The following is an 18342-nucleotide window of genomic DNA, read 5'->3' on the forward strand; positions in this document are numbered from 1 at the left end:
GCTTTCTCTCTCTCCCTCTCTCTCTCTCTCTTTCTCTCTCTCTCTCTGCCCCTGCCCTGCTTGCTCACGCTTTCTCTCTCTCCCCCCCTCTCTCTCTTTCTCTCTCTCTCTCTCTCTCTCTGCCCCTGCCCTGCTTGCTCACGCTTTCTCTCTCTCTCTCTCTCTCTCTCTCTCTCTCTCCCTCCCTCCCTCCCTCTCAAAATAAAGTAAATAAAATTTATTCTTAGTTCATGATCTAAGCTTTTCTCACCGTTAGTCACAGTATCTTCTTAATCAGTGCTTTCCTGTTAAGGACAAAGTGACATTCCCTAGTCATTAGCCTACTAAGTAGAATCTGGAATTTGGGATCAACCCCTGCCCTGATGCTTTCCAGCTGTGACCTTGGGCAAGTCACATGATATCAGAGTCTCAGGATGCTCATTTGTAAAATAGTGATAAGAATTCTTTTTCTGCGTCCCTCACAGGGCTGGTGTGAACCTCAAATGAGATTTGAACATGAAAGAATTATAGGAATGTCAAAGCATCTTCTATATAGCCTTATTCCAGGCTTCTTCTATTGTGTCCATTTTTGAAAAGCATATCAACAATCTAATGATCCTTCACTGAATATTTCTGGTCAGCCTATTCTATGCTAGGCTGAGCCTTGAAGATGTACAGATAAGGAAGAACTTGACCCTGCCCTCAGGGCAGAAAAAAATGTAGAGAATTACGATGCGATGTAGTATACATACAAAAACTGTGGGGTGGAATCAGCAGAGAGGGTAGAGACCAGCCCTGCTGGGGTGGAGGTTGGGGCAGTGGGAGAGTCAGAGAAGGCCTCCCGGCAAAAATACCAACAGTGCAGGTCTCGGGGAGAAGGGGTATTTCAGGGAATGGCTTGCAAAGTGTGATGACATACAGCAGCATGGAAAAATTAGGGAGCTTAAATAAATATGGGTGAAGGACCCCTAGGAAAGGAGACTATAGACAGGTCGGTAGAGGAGGAAGGCGGAACTTTGTGTGCTCTGCTAGAGCTTGGATTTTCTTTCCTATAAGTTCAGGAAGTCATGGAGCAGTTTAATCAGAACAATAACTTAATCAACTCTGGGCTCTGGAAAATTAAGTGTGGGGGAAAATATAGAGGAGGAAATATTTGGGGCAGATGCAGCAGGGCAGTGGGTGGAGACAAGGAGACCAGTTAGGAAAGCTCTGTAACCAATGCAGATGTGTGATGAAAAGGAGCTGCACTAGAGGATAATAGCACTAAGAAGAATAAAGACATTTTTACAAAATTTGTGTACATTAAAGTAAAAGAACTTTTTGAAAGTGGAAGAACATCATGAATACACTGGAGAATTATGGTATTTGAAAGTATCATATCCTCTTGTTAATATAAAGGTGTGTACACACACACACACACACACACATATTGTCACACTCAAATTCCTTAAGTTGGCCTTCAGGTTTTCTTCAATTTGGAGAACCTATACAATTGATTGTTAACAAAGTGCAGTGTTTAAAATTTCTGAGTAACCCATGTTACAGTTTTGACATCTAAAGAGGATGATTGACAAAGCTTTCACCGAGTATTTATTAACAAATAGGAAAGTGGCAGTCTCTGCTCAGATTTTGATGACCTTTTGCTTAAAACTTGGTTTCTCTGTGGAATGCATCATGATTTATGTATTTTTTCTTTCTTTCTTTCTTTTTTTTTTTTTTTTTCCAGAAACCAGTCTAAGCATTAAGGAACCGAATCCAGTTCCTCCACGTAAGTCTTTACGCATCTATTTTGAAATGAAGCCTCCTGGGCTTTTTATAAGAATGAGTTGGTTATGGAGCATTTGGCAAACTTTGAGTTTTGATAAGGAGACTTCTGCTCCCATTCCCCTTCTCCCCCATTTTTTCATAATCTCGTACTTTCTTTTTCCTTTCCTCTGTCCTTCCTTCATCCTTCTGGGTTTTTTTCCCCTGTCTGCCTCTTTTAAATATGAATTTGTTGACCCACTGGCATGTGTGGCCTTACTTAGCTTTAGAGAGAAGAGTTCATTATTTGCATACCTGTATCAGCTGTGATCTAAAAGCATTAACTTACAGCTATGGGAGTGGTTTGCTTATGCATCATCAACAGTAATTACCTGCTCAGAGAAGTAGGGCTAAGGGAACTAGTTGCTGGGTCTTCTAGACAGTCTCTAGTCCAAGGGGGGCGAGGGGCGGTTATGGAGGCCCTGGGGGGACGTGTGTGAAAAAAAGAGAGAGACCAACTGCTACAACATGATGCATTGGAAATCGTCCGGGCCAATTTTGTCACTCGCTCTGGACGAAAACTCTTAACCAAAAGATTTAGGTAGATTTGCCTGTGGTTGTAATTGGCAGTCAGGCAGGACTAGAGCCTGGGCTTCCTGCTGTATACCCAGAAGCTCTTCTAGATGGTGTTGCCTTGTGAAGAGAATCTCTGCTTTTTTTTTTTTTTTTTTTTCTTCCCTACAACTGTCTGGGTCAGTCTCCATTACTGACCCCATCACATTACACATGAAGGTCTAGTGAGTTCCTTTATGCAAAGCACTATACTGTTCTAGTTAAGGATCTTACTTGAACAATATTGTGGAACATTATCATGAACCCACAAAGAGACACATATGGGCGCATTTCTCTCATACTTACCCAGTCTAATTTTCATAAATGACATCTCTATTTTTAGAATTTCGGAGAAGTTTTACTAAAAACTTTCATTCATGCCTCTCTTTTGCATCTGTAAGCATAAAAAGGCAAATCATCTTTTAATACCTGCAGACTAGACTAAATTGTGTTGATGACTTGGTTCATCTTAACCTCTAGAGTTCTTCCCAATTCTTACTCCTTCCTCAGGATCCCAGACCTTTTACAAACTCCTTTTCTTCACTCCCTGCCTTCAGCAGGTGAAGTAGTGCAATCCCCACTTTCCAGAAGTCAACACACCAAAGAACACATGCCCTAGAAGAGTAGCCACCAGGTTGGGAATTCCTAATTTCTAGAATCGTTGCCAGCATGACCTACTTTTCCTGAGCCCTTACAAGTTAGTTCTGGGGCTACTCGGGGAGTCATATTTGTCTACAATTAGATCTTTTACACTGAAGTGAGATGAAAGGCAAAGTGATTTAATTCATATGGAGATCAGCTGGAGTTGCTTCTGACTGGAGAGGAACATGGTATTGAAATTTTGGGGAGATTGTACACCTGAAATTTATATTAAAAAAAAGACACCTTGGAAATTTTATCCTACTGAAAACCCTTCTCTCTTAGAAAGTGATTTTAACTTTTTATAAGTGATTCAAAGAAGGTGGTTCTCAGGAAATGTTCTATTTCTGTAGCCTGGAATTAATTTCAAGTATAAACATCTTTGCCAAGTGGAGGAACAATTGGTTCTATTTATGTGTTTTGCTGACCATAAAACTGACATCCCTCCACACAGAGACATGTTTCCGTCCCCCTCGTAGAAAGATTACGGTTGGAAAAGTGTTAAAGAGTAGGTTGTTTTAAATGATACAATACATAATTGTTAAGATGGAGGGTTTGAGCTGAGACCACTGAAAAGTTAAAATCTATAGGAAGAGTCGATCCTTACCTCATGTTTCCTCCTTGGCACTCCCTTTCTTCCGGTCATCTCTCATACTTGTAAATGTTCATGAAAAAATGTTTGTAGAGTATTTGAAGTGTGTTTTCTTGTATCATTGTTCAAAGTGTTTGCTGTGGGTCACATTTCGATCACGGAAGTTCATTTTCCAAAGCATCTTCACACGGAGGCTGCAAAGTGAGGAGGATATCTTGGAAATCGGATCATTGTATTTTCATTTTGGGGGAAAAAAAAACATGCAAGTTTCTTTTTTTTTTTTTTTTTTAAATGTTTTTATTTATTTTTGAGACAGAGAGAGACAGAGCATGAGCAGGGAAGGGGCAGAGAGAGAGGGAGACACAGAATCGGAAACAGGCTCCAGGCTCCGAGCCATCAGCCCAGAGCCTGACGCGGGGCTCGAACTCACGGACCGCGAGATCGTGACCTGGCTGAAGTCGGACGCTTAACCGACTGCGCCACCCAGGCGCCCCAAAAACATGCAAGTTTCAAATACACTGCATTTTCTTGGAATCCTCATTTCACCCTTGTTTTTATTAGTCAGGGCTCAGCCTTCCCAAAGTGCTTGTGGCACAGATATAAAATTGTAACGTATAATGCAGATTCACTGAAAGTATGCATTGGCTTCCCTTCCTTTGTAGAGATCTTCCATGGTCTGGACACCCTCACCGTGATGGGCATCGCATTTGCAGCATTTGTGATCGGAGCACTCCTGACAGGGGCCTTGTGGTACATCTATTCTCACACAGGTGAGTGTGATTGTCAGATAGTAGTTGCTGTGAATCCTGTATGTCTGCCACACAGGCGCCCTTTCAGGGTTTCGTTGCATGAATGGATGGACTGACGAATGAGAGAGAAAGTTCATCCCCACCGTTTGCACATGAATGTATTTGGCATAAATGGGGTTTTGCAAAAATACAGTGTGCCTGAAGCACCATTAGAAAAGGAATGTTCAAGGGTGCCTGGGTGGCTCAGTCGGTTAAGCATCCAACTTTAGCTCAGGTCACTATCTCTCCCTTTGTGGGTTCAAGCCCCTCGTCGGGCTCTGTGCTGGTGGCTCAGAACCTGGAGCCTGCTTCAGATTCTGTGTCTCAGTGTTTCTCTGCCCCTTCCCTGCTAGTGCACTCGCTCACTCACTCTTTCTCTCTCTCTATCTCTCTCTCTCTCAAAACTAAACATTTAAAAAAAAAAAAAAGAAAGTAAAGAAAAGGAATGTTCAAACTATGTTAATTGCAATTGAAATGTTGGTCAAGTTTAGCTACTAATAAAGCTATTTTGTGGTTAGGGTTGAATTAAAGACAATTAATGTAGACAAACCAGAAATACAAACCCTTCCCTTAAAGCGAAACACTTCAGTGCAGACATATGGATGGGCAGGAAGTGAAAAAGGAAGCGAAGATTTTATTATCCTCTCTGCCAAGATGTTGCGCACTGCTCACCAGAATCCCCAGTCTCGGTGGCTTACACCAGAATTTCTTGACCCTTTTAAAACCCATGCCATGCCCTCTTTGATAAGCATAAATTTCTCATGTCTTTCTTCTATAAAATTGTTTAAATTTTTAAAATATATTTTCATGAGGGGCACCTGGGTGGCTCAGTTGGTTGAGTATCTGACTTCAGCTCAGGTCATGATCTCACAGTCCATGAGTTCGAGCCCTGTGTCGGGCTCTGTGCTAACAGCTCAGAGCCTGGAGCCTGCTTCAGATTCTGTGTCTCCCTCTCTCTGCCCCTCCCCTGCTCATGCTCTGTCTCAAAAATAAATTAAAAAAAAAAAAAGTTAAAATATATTTTCATGATTTGCAAACAAATAAAAATGGTGAAACAAGGTACTTTGTTTTCAAGCTGTGCTCCTCCTTCCCCCAAATTCTGATATGCCCCCCCCCCCCCCCCCCCGCTTTCCCCTTCCCCTCAATCCCAAGGTTGAAATATTCTGGCCTGAACAGAGAACCTGTTCTGACCCCAGTACAGAATGCAGGCCTGGCAAGGGGCGAGGCTAGTGCGATAGGGGAGAAACAAATGGACCTTCCTTCTGTTGCTTCTTTCTTAGTTTCCTTGCAGATAGACATAGGAAAGAAAGACATCCATTTTGGGGTATGTCTAGAGAGCTACTTAGGCTTATGTGTCCTTGGATACTTTGAGTTTATACTATGAACCTAGGTAAATTGTGCTTGATTGATCAGCCCGAGGCCAGTGGCAGGTCCAGCCTTTCTATTTAGAATTTCATTGATTTTCCATTGAACGAATGAGCGCCATGATCTTTGGCCTTACTGTGGGCCATTCAACCAAACAAGCTAAAAAGATGACTGCTTTAAAGGGAGACGAAGCACAGAAGGGCATTTTGAGAAGTCACCTCTTAATCCCTAAGCAGAATTTTTACTTCAAATACTGCATCCCCTGGCTGAGATATTTTAGATTATGGCCGAAGGAGATCAGATCCATTTGTGCTTAGCATGGAAAGTCACACAATCCAAAGCAAAAGCTTAGGAGTTGTGATAGTGGAGCTTTGAGTCCTCAAACTAATTGAGATGTTCCCAATTGGAGATGTTTTGTTTTTTTTTTTTTTTTTAATTTTTTTTTCAACGTTTTTTATTTATTTTTGGGACAGAGAGAGACAGAGCATGAATGGGGGAGGGGCAGAGAGAGAGGGAGACACAGAATCAGAAACAGGCTCCAGGCTCCGAGCCATCAGCCCAGAGCCTGACGCGGGGCTCGAACTCACGGACCGCAAGATCGTGACCTGGCTGAAGTCGGACGCTTAACCGACTGCGCCACCCAGGCGCCCCACCAATTGGAGATGTTTGAGTGAGGTATATATCATGTGAGAGAGAAAATGAGACTCTTAATCCTAAATGTAATGATTCTAAGAATATACAAACCCCTGGGAATCAATTTAGGCATATTCTTCCTCATGAACAGTTCATATAAGCACCAGAAGGGACGGCTTTTAGCAGAGTAGTATTTTAGAGTAAGTAATGTGTCAGAGGTGTACTGACATGTTCAGATCTCATGCTAGCAGTTCCTTTTAATCTTTCCCAATCTCCTGCCTGGCTGTGAGGTTCTAGGGCCGTTGGCAGCTGATGCTGTATTTTGGGAATGAACTTGGAACTACGCCAAAAAGACTCTGTCGCCCTGAGGATTTTATATGGGCTGGTTATCCGCCTATGCTTAACATGTGCCTGCTGAGAGCAATGACTGGCCTTGGCCATGGAGCTACACCCTCAACCCTGGAAGTTCATCTCAGGCCGGGTAGGGCCAGGCAGCCAGGTCCAGGCAGTATCGGGCTACCACATGGCACTCACTATTGGCACACACCCCACTAAACTCACTCCGATAATCCCAGACTCTTGCGCACAGCCATGGTCACAAACCTGATAAAAAGCAAAGCTTGGTTTTATGGCATTTATTGGTCTGCTCATTAAATTCCAAGGTTTGTCGTTCCTGCTCCCTTCTCCCACAAACCAGACACTGAAGGGGAGGAGTTTTTACATTTTGTTAATATAGAAATAGGTTTGGAAGTAGATTAAAGAAAAACAAAGCCAAAAACCCTTCCTGTTATGGTTTCCAAAGCAATATAAATTACACTGATTTGGAAGTTAAAAGGTTTATAGACACTGTCATTTGGGCTCTAACCCTGCTAGCATCACATATGATACAGCTTCAGAATGACTTTTTATTAAAAGCTGTAGCCTCTGGTTCATTTTAAAGACTTCTCATAAGGAAAACCAACATCATATAAGTGTGAAAAAGGCCCACTTCAGAACCCAGTCGTACTATCCTGTCCAGAACTCCTTCAGTTTCCTACCTGGATCAGCTAGCAGCAAGGTTAGATGAAAAGAGATTCTAATGCAGTAGTCAATGGAGAGAGGTGTATACACAGACTCAATGCATTCAACATCCACAATAGTCTAAGCTGTGAAACTCAGACCTTGTATGGTATATTTGGGGGTTCAAGCAGCATCTGCCTCTGTGTCAAAAACAGCCCCTAATTCAGACCAATTCTTTTTATGTTCTTCATTTCCATCCAAGCACAGAGCACCAAACCAAGTCATGTGTTTGAATTGTGGATACATACTTCCATACCTGGAACATGTGTTAGTCCAAAAAAGCTGGGTCCGTCCTCTGTCATATCACAGCTTTGGGCTCCATAAGCAATACCTCCTGAGGGCTATATTAACTCTGGAAAACTCCATTCCTAAAACTTATATTATCTACTAAGATACCACAAAAAGGAGCAACAGTCAGAAAAGAAATGGTGCTGGAAAGGAACCATAGAATCTTCATGCTTCTGCGAGTCTGGCTAGTGCAGGACTCCCAAACTTGTAGTTCTTAAAGGTCCCAAAAATCATATGCAGAATTGTATCTGTCATTTTTTTGATGTGAGGGGCAAAAGTATTTACTTTTATTTTTTAGTAAAACTTTTTAGCCCTATTACAGTAACATATGCACATAGCTTAAAGACTGAAATAGTTCTACAAGACTTATTAGAAGAACATGAGCCCCCTACTGCCCCACTCCCTTTTCTTGCTCCTCAGAGCACCATTCCTGACTCTTAGCTGATTGTTTTGGACATTTATATATTGAAATAATAGAAGTATAGTATTGCAACTTCTTGACTTAACAGCTTTAGGCTTTTTCTTTCAACAATGGAAAATGATAATTCAGTTCTTTGTCATCACTGTGTCCCAATTATACATTCACGCCCCTGATTGTCCCCCAACCCTACCATCCTCTTAACAGAATTATAGTCAGATTTTGGGTAGATCAGTATTTATTGTTTATATTATAACTACCTAAATGCTAATCACAATTTAGCTATATAGTATATTATTGTTTCTCCTGCATGATTTTTAATTTTCCCTAGAATTGATGATTATCTCTCCCCTCCTTCCCCACATTAGTTTTGTTTTTTAACCCCTTTTTAATGTTATTATTTATTTATTATTTGAGAGAGCAAGACTGCTCACATGAGCAGGGGAGGGGCAGAGAGAGAGAGAGAGAGAGAGAATGAATCCCAAGCAGGCTCCACACTCAGCACAGAGTGTGATATGCAGGGCTCCAATCCATGACCCTGGGATCATGACCTGAGCCCAAACCAAGAGTCAGATATTCAACTGTCTGAGCCACCCAGGCAGCAGGCTTAGTTTTCTGTACGCTTCTCACTAATTCATCTGTTGACCCTCTGCCAGTTGTCTCAGTCTCTTCTGAATGCATTCAGACAACAGTATTCCACTGATTCATTTTCTTCACTAAATCTTTCCCGGAGCCTTTTTACCTGTTCATGTCTGAACTGGCTGCCCTCTGTATTGGACACTGTTGTCTTCTTGTATTCCTTCACTACTGTTCTGGGAATTTCCTGCACCTTGGGAGTTTTGAATGGCCTGTGTCATTCATTCCATGTCTTCTCCTCCGTTGTTGAAAGGGTACATAAGAAGTAAATGTTTGTCACACCTTGCATATCTGAAAATATCCTCAGTTTATACAAACACTTGGTGGACAGCTTGGCAAGGTACAGAATTTTAGGTCATAAATAATTTTTCTTTAGAATCTTAGAAGCACTCCTCATTGACCTTTGGCTCTGAAGATTGCTTTTGGGAAACTCAGAGCCATTCAAATTGCTGGCTTGTTTTGTTTGTTTTGTTTTCTGGGAGAAATTTTACAATGACAGTCCTTGACTTAGGTGGATTTCATACATTATGGAGCTCTTTCAGTCTAGAAATTAATGTCTTCCAGCACTGAGATTTTTGGAATCATTTGTTTTTACTCCTATTTTCTCTGTTCTCTCATTCTAGAAATCATTATAAAGATGAACCTCTTGAATGGTTCCCCAATTTTCCTTTCTTTTCTGTTTTCTACTTTTTTCCTTAATTTTCAAAGAGATTTCGTCATCTTTATCTTTTCATTTCCTACTGAATTTTTAACTACTGCATTCAAATGTTTCAATTCCAAGACATTTTTCCTATGAATTAAAAATATATATCTTATTCCTACGGATGTAATATCTTATCCCTCTGAAAATATTAATATAGGATTATTTAAGAATGAGTAAGTTTTGAGGATATAGATGGGATATACTGATTGTGAACTTCCCTTAGGGTGATCTGGCTGCCTTTTATTGAGTAACTCCTAATAATTCATCTTTGGATCTTTCCTCTTGAGGTTTCCTCACCAGGTTTTCTATAAAACAGGTTTTCTTATTTTCTTCCTGGGGAGTGCAGGTCTGGCTGTCAGAGTTCTAGGCACCACAACATCCAACCTACAGGACATTCATTTAATCTTCCTCTTTGAGTTGGGTTCTCTGCTCTCAGCTGTCCTGGTGTTGTTCACTCCTGGAAACCTCAGTTTCATATTCTGGAGAGTAAACTTCCTGTCTCCCTCCCAGATGAGGATGGGCAGGGTCCCACTCCACAGGGTAAAGAAGGGGATCTAGAAAAATCTCACTGCTGCTTATACAGCAGCAGTCAGTCAACCCTAGTGCTTGCAGCCTCAAGTTTGCCGTCTTTGCGAGTAACTGGTGCTACCATTTCCTGAATTTTTGAGGGTTCTGTACTATAACTTGGTTGTTGCTCATCTGTTCTTACTGTTGGCTTAGGTTCTGGCTCTCTTAAATCTGCTACATCACTTACTACTCACCCATTTCTTCACCAGCTTTCAATATTTTATTGATGTTGTCGCCACTCCTGCTTTTCTTTTTTTCTTTCTTGTAGGTTGATGCCTTTTAAAAATCTGTAAAGTGTCAGGGCACCTGGGTGGCTCAGTCAATTAAGTGACCAACTCTTGATCTCAGCTCAGGTCATGATGTCACGGTCTCATAGGTTCGAGCCTCACATCAGGCTCTGCACGCTGACTGTGCATGGAACCTGTTTGGGATTCTCTCTCTCCCTCTCTTTCTGCCCCTCTCCCGCTCTCTCTCTGTCTCAAAATAAATAAAGGAACTTTAAAAATAAAATCTGTACAGTGTCATTTTGGTGAGATTTTTCTCTTGGCCTCCGTGTAGGTTGTCATTGTGCACCAATGTCTCAGTGTCTTGATATCCTAATTGGAATTATTTCACTATCTCACCCCTGTAAGAAGAGTGAACTAGATTGTGTTTAGTTTAGAGAAGTATTCAGTCACTGTTTATCGTTTCCAAAATTGAGCCTCCCCATTCTCCAAGCTAAAAGACCTTCCTTTTGCAGACAAAACTGTGCAGGAGGGTGGGTTAGAGGTTGTCATCATTTATCTTTACTTTATGTAACTTGCCTTTGTGGCCACTGAACAGAATGTACTCACAGTGTGATGATAATAAGAGGAAGAAGAGAGGAAGACGGAAGAGGGCAGGGGTCCGGGGCGAGGCTGCCCTCCATGTGTGTCTCTGTACAGCCCTGGGACTTGAAGATCTAGTTTGTTCAACTGCTAGTCTTGTTACCTTACTATGAACCACGTTTCCCTTTAGTAAACATAGACGTGACCCCTTCTGCCCAGGGTCATTGGCGGTGAGAGCACTTAAGCAAGAATGCATGTGAAAAGTCTTATGAACTCCCAAGTCCTACAAAAATGTAAGATAATGAACGTTTCTCAGATATGTAGGCAGAACAAAAATCTAAGAGTGGAAGGAATGCTGCATTCCACAGAGCAATATAAAATGCTGAGGTCTCAAAGTAGGCATGCCTGTCCCAATCCCTCAGGTTTCTGTTCAGCAGTCCTCAGTTGAACATACCATGTGTTCTTAAAGTGAAAGTCAAGCAACTACTTAGGTTTACCTGAGTCAGGTAAGAGCTTTTAATTAGGAGCATCTCTAGGGGCTTCAAATGTTTCCAGAAGTCTGAAGTTTCTTCAGGCTCCCAAGTTTAGTCCAGGTGCAGAGAGAAGCAGCAGGAAGACAGGTGTGACTAAGGTAGGGGGCAAGAGGCTGAGTCCCAGGGATCAGGAAGATGCAGCTGGAACAGATGGGAGCCCTGGTACGACTGTAAAGAAGGCAGGAATCCACTCTCAGCACCCATGTGCTTAGGTTAAGTTAAAGTAAAATAAGCCACAGAAAACCAAAATGTGGGGGCAAATAGGTTGGCTGTACTGCAGGAATACAGAAAGAAAATGATAGGCAGGACATTTTGAAGGGTTTTAATTCCTGCCTTGGAACCTCTCCCCCCTTCCTCATAAATTATAACAACATCAGACGTACCCCTCCTGATGAGTTTCGCCTGCAGAAGGAAAATCTTTTAGCTCGGAGAGTGGAGACGGACCATTTTTGGAAATGATAAATAATGAATGAACATTTCTATAAACTAAAGGTAGTCTATCTAGTTCACTATCCTTACGGGAGCAAGCTTGTAAAATAATTACAATTAGGATATCAGGAGGTTGAGACATTGACTGGTCCATAATTACAACCAACACATAGGCCTTGCAGACAGTATCTTTTTCTTTCCAGCATCAAGTAATATTAAAGCTAAGCCATCCCCAGGCATATGGTTTTCAATCCAATGCTTAAGTGTCTTCCAAGAAAGAGATTCCATAAATTCCCCTTATAACTAACCAATCCCCATAATCAGCAAGTTCTTTTCTCTGTGATCTAAATCCTTAGTGCTACCATTTAAACTCATTTCCTCATGTTCTGCCCTCAAGAGAGATAAAGCACAGCTGTCTGCTCTTCTTTATAATAATCCTCTTTGGGTGATATTTGCAAACATTCTCCTTTGGGCTAAATAATTGAGATTCCTCTCACCTTTCTTTAAAATTCTTCTGTTGTTGTTTCCCCGTGGAGCCTCTCCAAGTTATTCACATCTTTCTGAGATGAAGTTTCTTCCCCAGGACCTGCCATGCTGCAAGATGCAGAGATAAGAATCCAGTTGTAAAGTAGACTGCCAAAGAGGTGGCAGGAAATCAGATCTGGACAACTCCATGCCAAGCTAAAGAAATAAAACAGATTATCCCTTAAGAAATATATTTTTCTGTTTCTGAAAGCATCTCTGGCAACATCTTGGCTCAGCCACAGGCAAATATGTGAACTGGGTGGAATTATTTCTTTTTTTTTTTTCTAACGTTTTTTATTTATTTTTGGGACAGAGAGAGACAGAGCATGAACGGGGGAGGGGCAGAGAGAGAGGGAGACACAGAATCGGAAACAGGCTCCAGGCTCCGAGCCATCAGCCCAGAGCCTGACGCGGGGCTCGAACTCACGGACCGCGAGATCGTGACCTGGCTGAAGTCGGACGCTTAACCGACTGCGCCACCCAGGCGCCCCTGGGTGGAATTACTTCTAATACACCCTCTTCCAAAGGCCTCCTCCTCTACTGTCCTTCCTCCCCACATCTCTCTTCCTTAGTGGGGTTTGAAATTTTAGGAGCAAAGCGTGAAGACTGAACACATTTCTCCTGATGGCCAACTATGATGTTCATGAGTAAGGATCCTTCTTTCAATTCCTTACATTTGCTAAGTGGGCCTATTCTGCTTAGCTCTGGGGTCCTCCCTGCCCTTCTTCTCCGGAAGTAGGGTGGTTGTATTAGTCACCCAAGGGATATGTTATGAGTTAGTGCTCCAAGAAATCAGAGGTCACTGTGATAGAGAGCAGAAAGCCAAAGGGCCCATCTCAGAAAACCCAGGGGAACTCCATTGGCTTTTTAAGCAGAAGCATCTGCACATCAGACTTTTGTTTCTCAGGGTGACTGTTTCTGTCGCACCACTTCCATCTGACAACAAAAAATCCTTGTCGTAATTTGTCAGAAGGTGAAAGCTTTTGGGGCGCCTGGGTGGCTCAGTCAGTTAAGTCTCCGACTTTGGCTCAGGTCATGATCTCGCAACTTGTGACTTTGAGCCCCGCGTTGGGCTCTGTGCTGACAGCTCAGAGCCTGGAGCCTGGCTCAGATTCTGTGTCTCCCTCTCTTTCTGCCCCTCCCCCACTCATGCTTGCTCGCTCACTCGCTCTCTCAAAAATAAATAAACATTAAAAAAAATTTTTTTAAAGAAGGTAAAAGCTTTTAACAACGTGAGAGAAATCTCATCCATGTGAAAATAGCCACCACAGTAGGAGAAGGTATTTTTAATATTTCTAAAAACAGTACGTTCAGTATTTCTGAGCAGATTCTCAGACAAAGATTCTCCTTGGCTTGGCACATTATTGGCTCAAAGTCAGTAGATTGGCTTTTTTTTTTTTTCCTCATTTTTTTCCCTGAAGTATAGCCGACACACAATGTCACATTAGGTCAGGTGTCCAGCATAGTGATTCCACAAGTCTGTATGTTTTGCAACGTTCACCACAGGTGTAGCTACTTCGAGGTCAGTAGATTATTAGGTTAAGTTGACTTGTCCACCGTGGTGAAATACATCCTGCAATCTTGAGAGGAGAGGGGACTTCTTTGTTTGGCTTTGCTTGAGTTTTCATTTTAGACAGTGTTTTGTGTTAGCACAAGAGTTTCCAAAACTGGAAGCTGAAAGACCTTTTTAATGGGCACTGATTAAAATCAACTGGCATGCCAACAAATTACATTCGGCAAACAGACATCAGAAAGCAAGTACTCATACTTCCTGGGCAGGGAGTAGTATTGGCACTTTTCCTGACTCTGAATAATCAAGCCCGTGTCCAATTCTGGATGAGACAGACTTGCTCACTGTCAATAAATGAGGCAAGGCCACCTTGCTTTAGCTGCTATCAGGCTGAACAAATGAAGTCCAGGTGAGCCAAAAAGGGAAGGTGGAGTGTTGATTCCTGCTGCTTTTCTTTTTAAATGGAGAAAGGTGTTGCAAAAATGTGCTTCATGCACGGCCCCATCAGTCCTTCTAATAGCATAACAATGCAGCTGGGTATGGATCAACATGTGGGTTTAAGGGAGCTGAATTTTTAAAGTATATCACAAGTTGTTTGGGTCCCTGGAGGCTTTGGGGTTTTTTGTTTGTTTGGGGGTTTTTGTTTTGTTTTGTTTTTTTGACATCAGAATAGCTAAGAGATTTGATTTCCTTCTAGAAATAAGCTCCCACTCTGGGGAAAGTGAATTTCTGGCAGAAAGTCACTGTCATGGAGGCAAACTTCTCCAGATCTTTAATTACATACATACATGAAGGGCAGAGGGTAATGCTGGGGAACGTCCAAAATATAGATTGCCTAAAAAAACCAAGAAGAGTGGAAATACAGTTTCTCTGCCTCTGAGGAATATTGGCCCCCTATCCTCTCTCTATCCCACCAGTCCCGGAAGAAAAGATAATCAGAGGAAAGACAGCACGGGCCAAACAATGCAGCAAGCACACAAATGCCCTGAGGTTGATGCAAAAATGTGTGCTGTAGTTGTGTGGTTTGTAAAATGGGTGACAGGGGAAGCTGTAACCAGACGCGAAGGCACGAACGGGTTCTACATTTTGCAGAGCTGCTCTTTTGGCAGAGTCCTTTGAGGGGCCCCAGAAAGGGAATGGAAGTAACAGGCTGAGATCCCGCCCTTGAGGAGTCGAGCCTTTGCTCTGTGTGTTTTGTTTTAATGAAGCAGGCAGAGGGTTGCTTATCTCTCTGGCTGATAGCTGTGTATTTCAGCAGGACCGGGAAAGAGGAGGCTCATTCATAAACAGAGCTGGCCCTCTGGGGCTTCCGACATTAGAAGAGGGCGACTGCTGACCAGAAGATGATTAAGTTTATGCTCTGACTTTTCAGAGAAAATGCAGTGTTTTTCATTGGAGAGCATTGATCCCTTTTCCCTACACAGAGCCATTTTTTGAGGGCTGCCCTGAGACCAGTTTCGCTGAAGAAAAGACTTCACTCTAGGGCCTTTTGCAAGTGCTAAATGCAAACCATGTGTGTGGGTGACCCAGGGTTTCCTCCTCCTCCAAAGCACTGCACATTTGGCACAAGGAATGGGTTTAGCTAAAATTCAGTGGGATGTGTAATGAAAAGTGGGATGCGTAATGAAAAGTGGGATGCTTAATGTGTTAGGAGATATTCTCACTGCACCCCCAGTGAACTGCAGGATGGACGAGGTTGTTCCCAGGCAACCACAGTTCCCTGTGTGCCAACAGCTAAACTCCTTTCCCAAAAGGTTTTTCCAAGAGCAGGCTTGTCCTGCCTCCATTTCTCAGCTGGGTTGTGTTCATGGGCCGCACAGCACTTGGCTGTGCTGTAGCTCGGGCAAAATCTAGGCTCACCACCCCCATTTTGAGCAAGTATATTCAGAAAAAGGCCCCCGTACTACAGACCTCTCTCAGTACAGTTTAAAGGTCTCACCCTCTTGGGGTGCCCGGGCTGGCTCAGTCAGTTACGTGACTTGGTCTCAGGTCATGGTGTCATGGTTTGGGGGTTTGAGTCCCCTGTCAGGCTCTGTGCTGACAGCTCAGAGCCCGGAGCCTGCTTCCGAGTCTGTGTCTCTCTCTCTCTCTCTCTCTCTCTCTCTCTCTCTCTCTCTCTGCCCTTCCCCTGCTCGTGCTCTCTCTGTGTCTCTCAAAAATAAATTAATGTTAAAACTTTTATTTTTTTAATAAAATAAATAAATAAATAAATAAATAAATGTCTCATCCTCCAAACCTGACTGTATCTTTATGAGAAGAGATAGGCTGTGTGTCCCGAATACAGGGGCTGGTCAGTTGGTACCAATGGTGGCGGTTTCTTCAAAGGTCCTGGGCACTGAAATCCCGGGGATTTATTGTCATCTGTCACAGTCTTAGCCACTAACACTGCCTATCATAGGTCAGCTTGTAAACAGTTCTCTTTTCACCAGGCAAAACAAAACACCAACAAACAGGACCACTTTCTGTGTAAGGCCTGGTCTACCTGCTTCTGCCCCCGGAGGAGAGAAACATCAGATAGAACAGCAAAGGGGGGGAAATAACTGGCCTTGTCACGGATGCGCACACGTAACACGCGTGTTTCTTCGTCCCTTTTCTTCATTAACCGCAGGGCAGACGGCAGGAAGGCAGCAAGTGCCCACCTCCCCGCCGGCCTCGGAGAACAGCAGCGCGGCGCACAGCATCGGCAGCACGCAGAGCACGCCCTGCTCCAGCAGCAGCGCAGCCTAGCTCCCCGCCTCCGCCCGGAGGGGACCGGCGGCCTCCCGCCCGCCCCGCGTGTCCACGCCGGAAGGCAGCAGCGCGGTGCCATTGCGGAGAGAGAGTGAATTCCAACACGCAGGCCACCTGTTGTATTCCTCCCCCGCCCAGGGCTAATACACGTGTGCCCCCTGGGCTTCTGTAACACACTAGAACTCCTGTGAGAAAGCCAAGGTGGTGGCCTTCTCCACCAGCCCCGCCCGGGCTTGGGGGTTTTCAATGTGAAACACGTGCCAGTTTTCAAAATGCTGCTTTGTCCAGGTAAGACTGTCCATAATTTGGGGCCCCGAGATTTACCCTGACTCGAGGAGTTGGTGAGAGGATGATAACCAGAGAGTAGGACCAGTGAGGAGATATGGCCAAAGAGCCTTGTATAACTGAACCAAGATGTATAACACAAGAAATACTTCAAGATTTTCTCAGTGTGTTCCTCCGTGTCTAATTTGCACCTTCTGGACGCACACTTCTCACTTTGCTGTCACACCCTCTGGGGGCTGATGTTGTCCGCTTGATGGGTGCCGCCCTCAGGGACTGCACCCTGACACACATCGCAACGACATTCCTTTCTAGGGTAGGGCCCTGGGCCAAAACCAGTGCTGATAACCTTACCTGCTCCCCCCTGTCCCACACTCGCACACCGACTGCAAAAATGTCTTAATGCAAAGTTTGTATTGCTTCATAAGCATATAGAAATAGAAAATGGCCAAAATCTGGGACTGCATGTTTGTCCCCATTTATGACATTGCGTTCTGAGAAAAATTATAAATTGGGGCAAATTTAGTTTTAAAGTTGGAGAGGAATTTGCACAGTAATATATATGCAAGTACAGGTATAGACCATGTCATCTGGCACATTTGTTTTCTCCGTTGGAAAAGAGAAAATTCATTCCCCTTTTTAAAAGACCCTGTGTCTTCAGAGTTGCAACTTAAGTGTATTTGGGAGAATTAGTGTTTCCACTCAAAACGTGTCAACCTTGTTAATAGACCCTTTTGTGAAAAACGAAGCTCTTGTTCGTGCAAATGCACGGCAGATCCTGTTGGTTTCTGGTTGATTATCTGAACAGTGTCACCGATTCTGCCAAGAAAGTGCTGAGATCTGGAAAAGGGCACTCGTGTGGACTGCTTTAGTTCTCTTGCCTTAAATATATTCCAACCTCAGAAAAGGATTTGAGATGGATTTCATTAAAATGGAATAATATCATGCCACTTTGCAGCTAAAATAAGCTCAACTGATAGTCTGTGTTAAAAAAGAAGGCCGAGGAAAGTTGCCATGCCAATTCATTTACTACTGAGAATAGCTTCGTTGCAAAGAAATATTCATCTTCTTCCAGAATTCTCCCCCAAATGACTCCAAATCCTACAGAAAGAACAGGCTAGCTTCTACTCCAAAATATTCATAAGTGAATCTCACTGCCCTTAAAATAAGGAAGTTGTGCCTGGTTCTCTGAATGGAACCCTAAAGACCTGAGGGCAGTGTCTGTCAGCCCACAAGTAGGTGGAGATACTGACAGTCATTGATATGATACTGATCTGTCATGTTGGTCACTGATATGATAGACATATCATCCAATCATAGAACAATACTCTGATTTGATAAGTATAGATATTCAATCTGCATAATATTAACCAGAACAGATTACTTGAGGGCTAAGATTTCCAGGCTGCCTGCATTGATTTATTGAAAATTTTGCAGATTTCCACATACAAATGAAGATACAAGATTAGAGAATTGATTTCCTTCAGTTAATTTTTTAACATAAG

The 18342-nt window shown here is 43.0% G+C and overlaps 1 protein-coding gene across 2 annotated transcripts in view; it reads left to right on the plus strand.

Annotated features, from left to right (window-relative positions):
* Nucleotides 1-17957, plus strand: part of TGFBR3 (transforming growth factor beta receptor 3) — a 207212-nt gene extending 189255 nt beyond the window's left edge. For both annotated transcript variants that reach the window (XM_049616798.1, XM_049616797.1), the window contains 3 exons: nt 1706-1747; nt 4228-4335; nt 16434-17957. In XM_049616798.1, coding sequence (XP_049472755.1) covers nt 1706-1747; nt 4228-4335; nt 16434-16552 — 269 coding nt within the window. In that variant the 3' untranslated portion in view covers nt 16553-17957. The remainder of the gene's footprint in view (nt 1-1705; nt 1748-4227; nt 4336-16433) is intronic.
* The last annotated feature ends 385 nt before the right edge of the window (nt 17958-18342 follow it).

Source organism: Panthera uncia (genome assembly GCF_023721935.1).
Source record: "Panthera uncia isolate 11264 chromosome C1 unlocalized genomic scaffold, Puncia_PCG_1.0 HiC_scaffold_4, whole genome shotgun sequence".
NCBI classification, from domain to species: domain Eukaryota; kingdom Metazoa; phylum Chordata; class Mammalia; order Carnivora; family Felidae; genus Panthera; species Panthera uncia.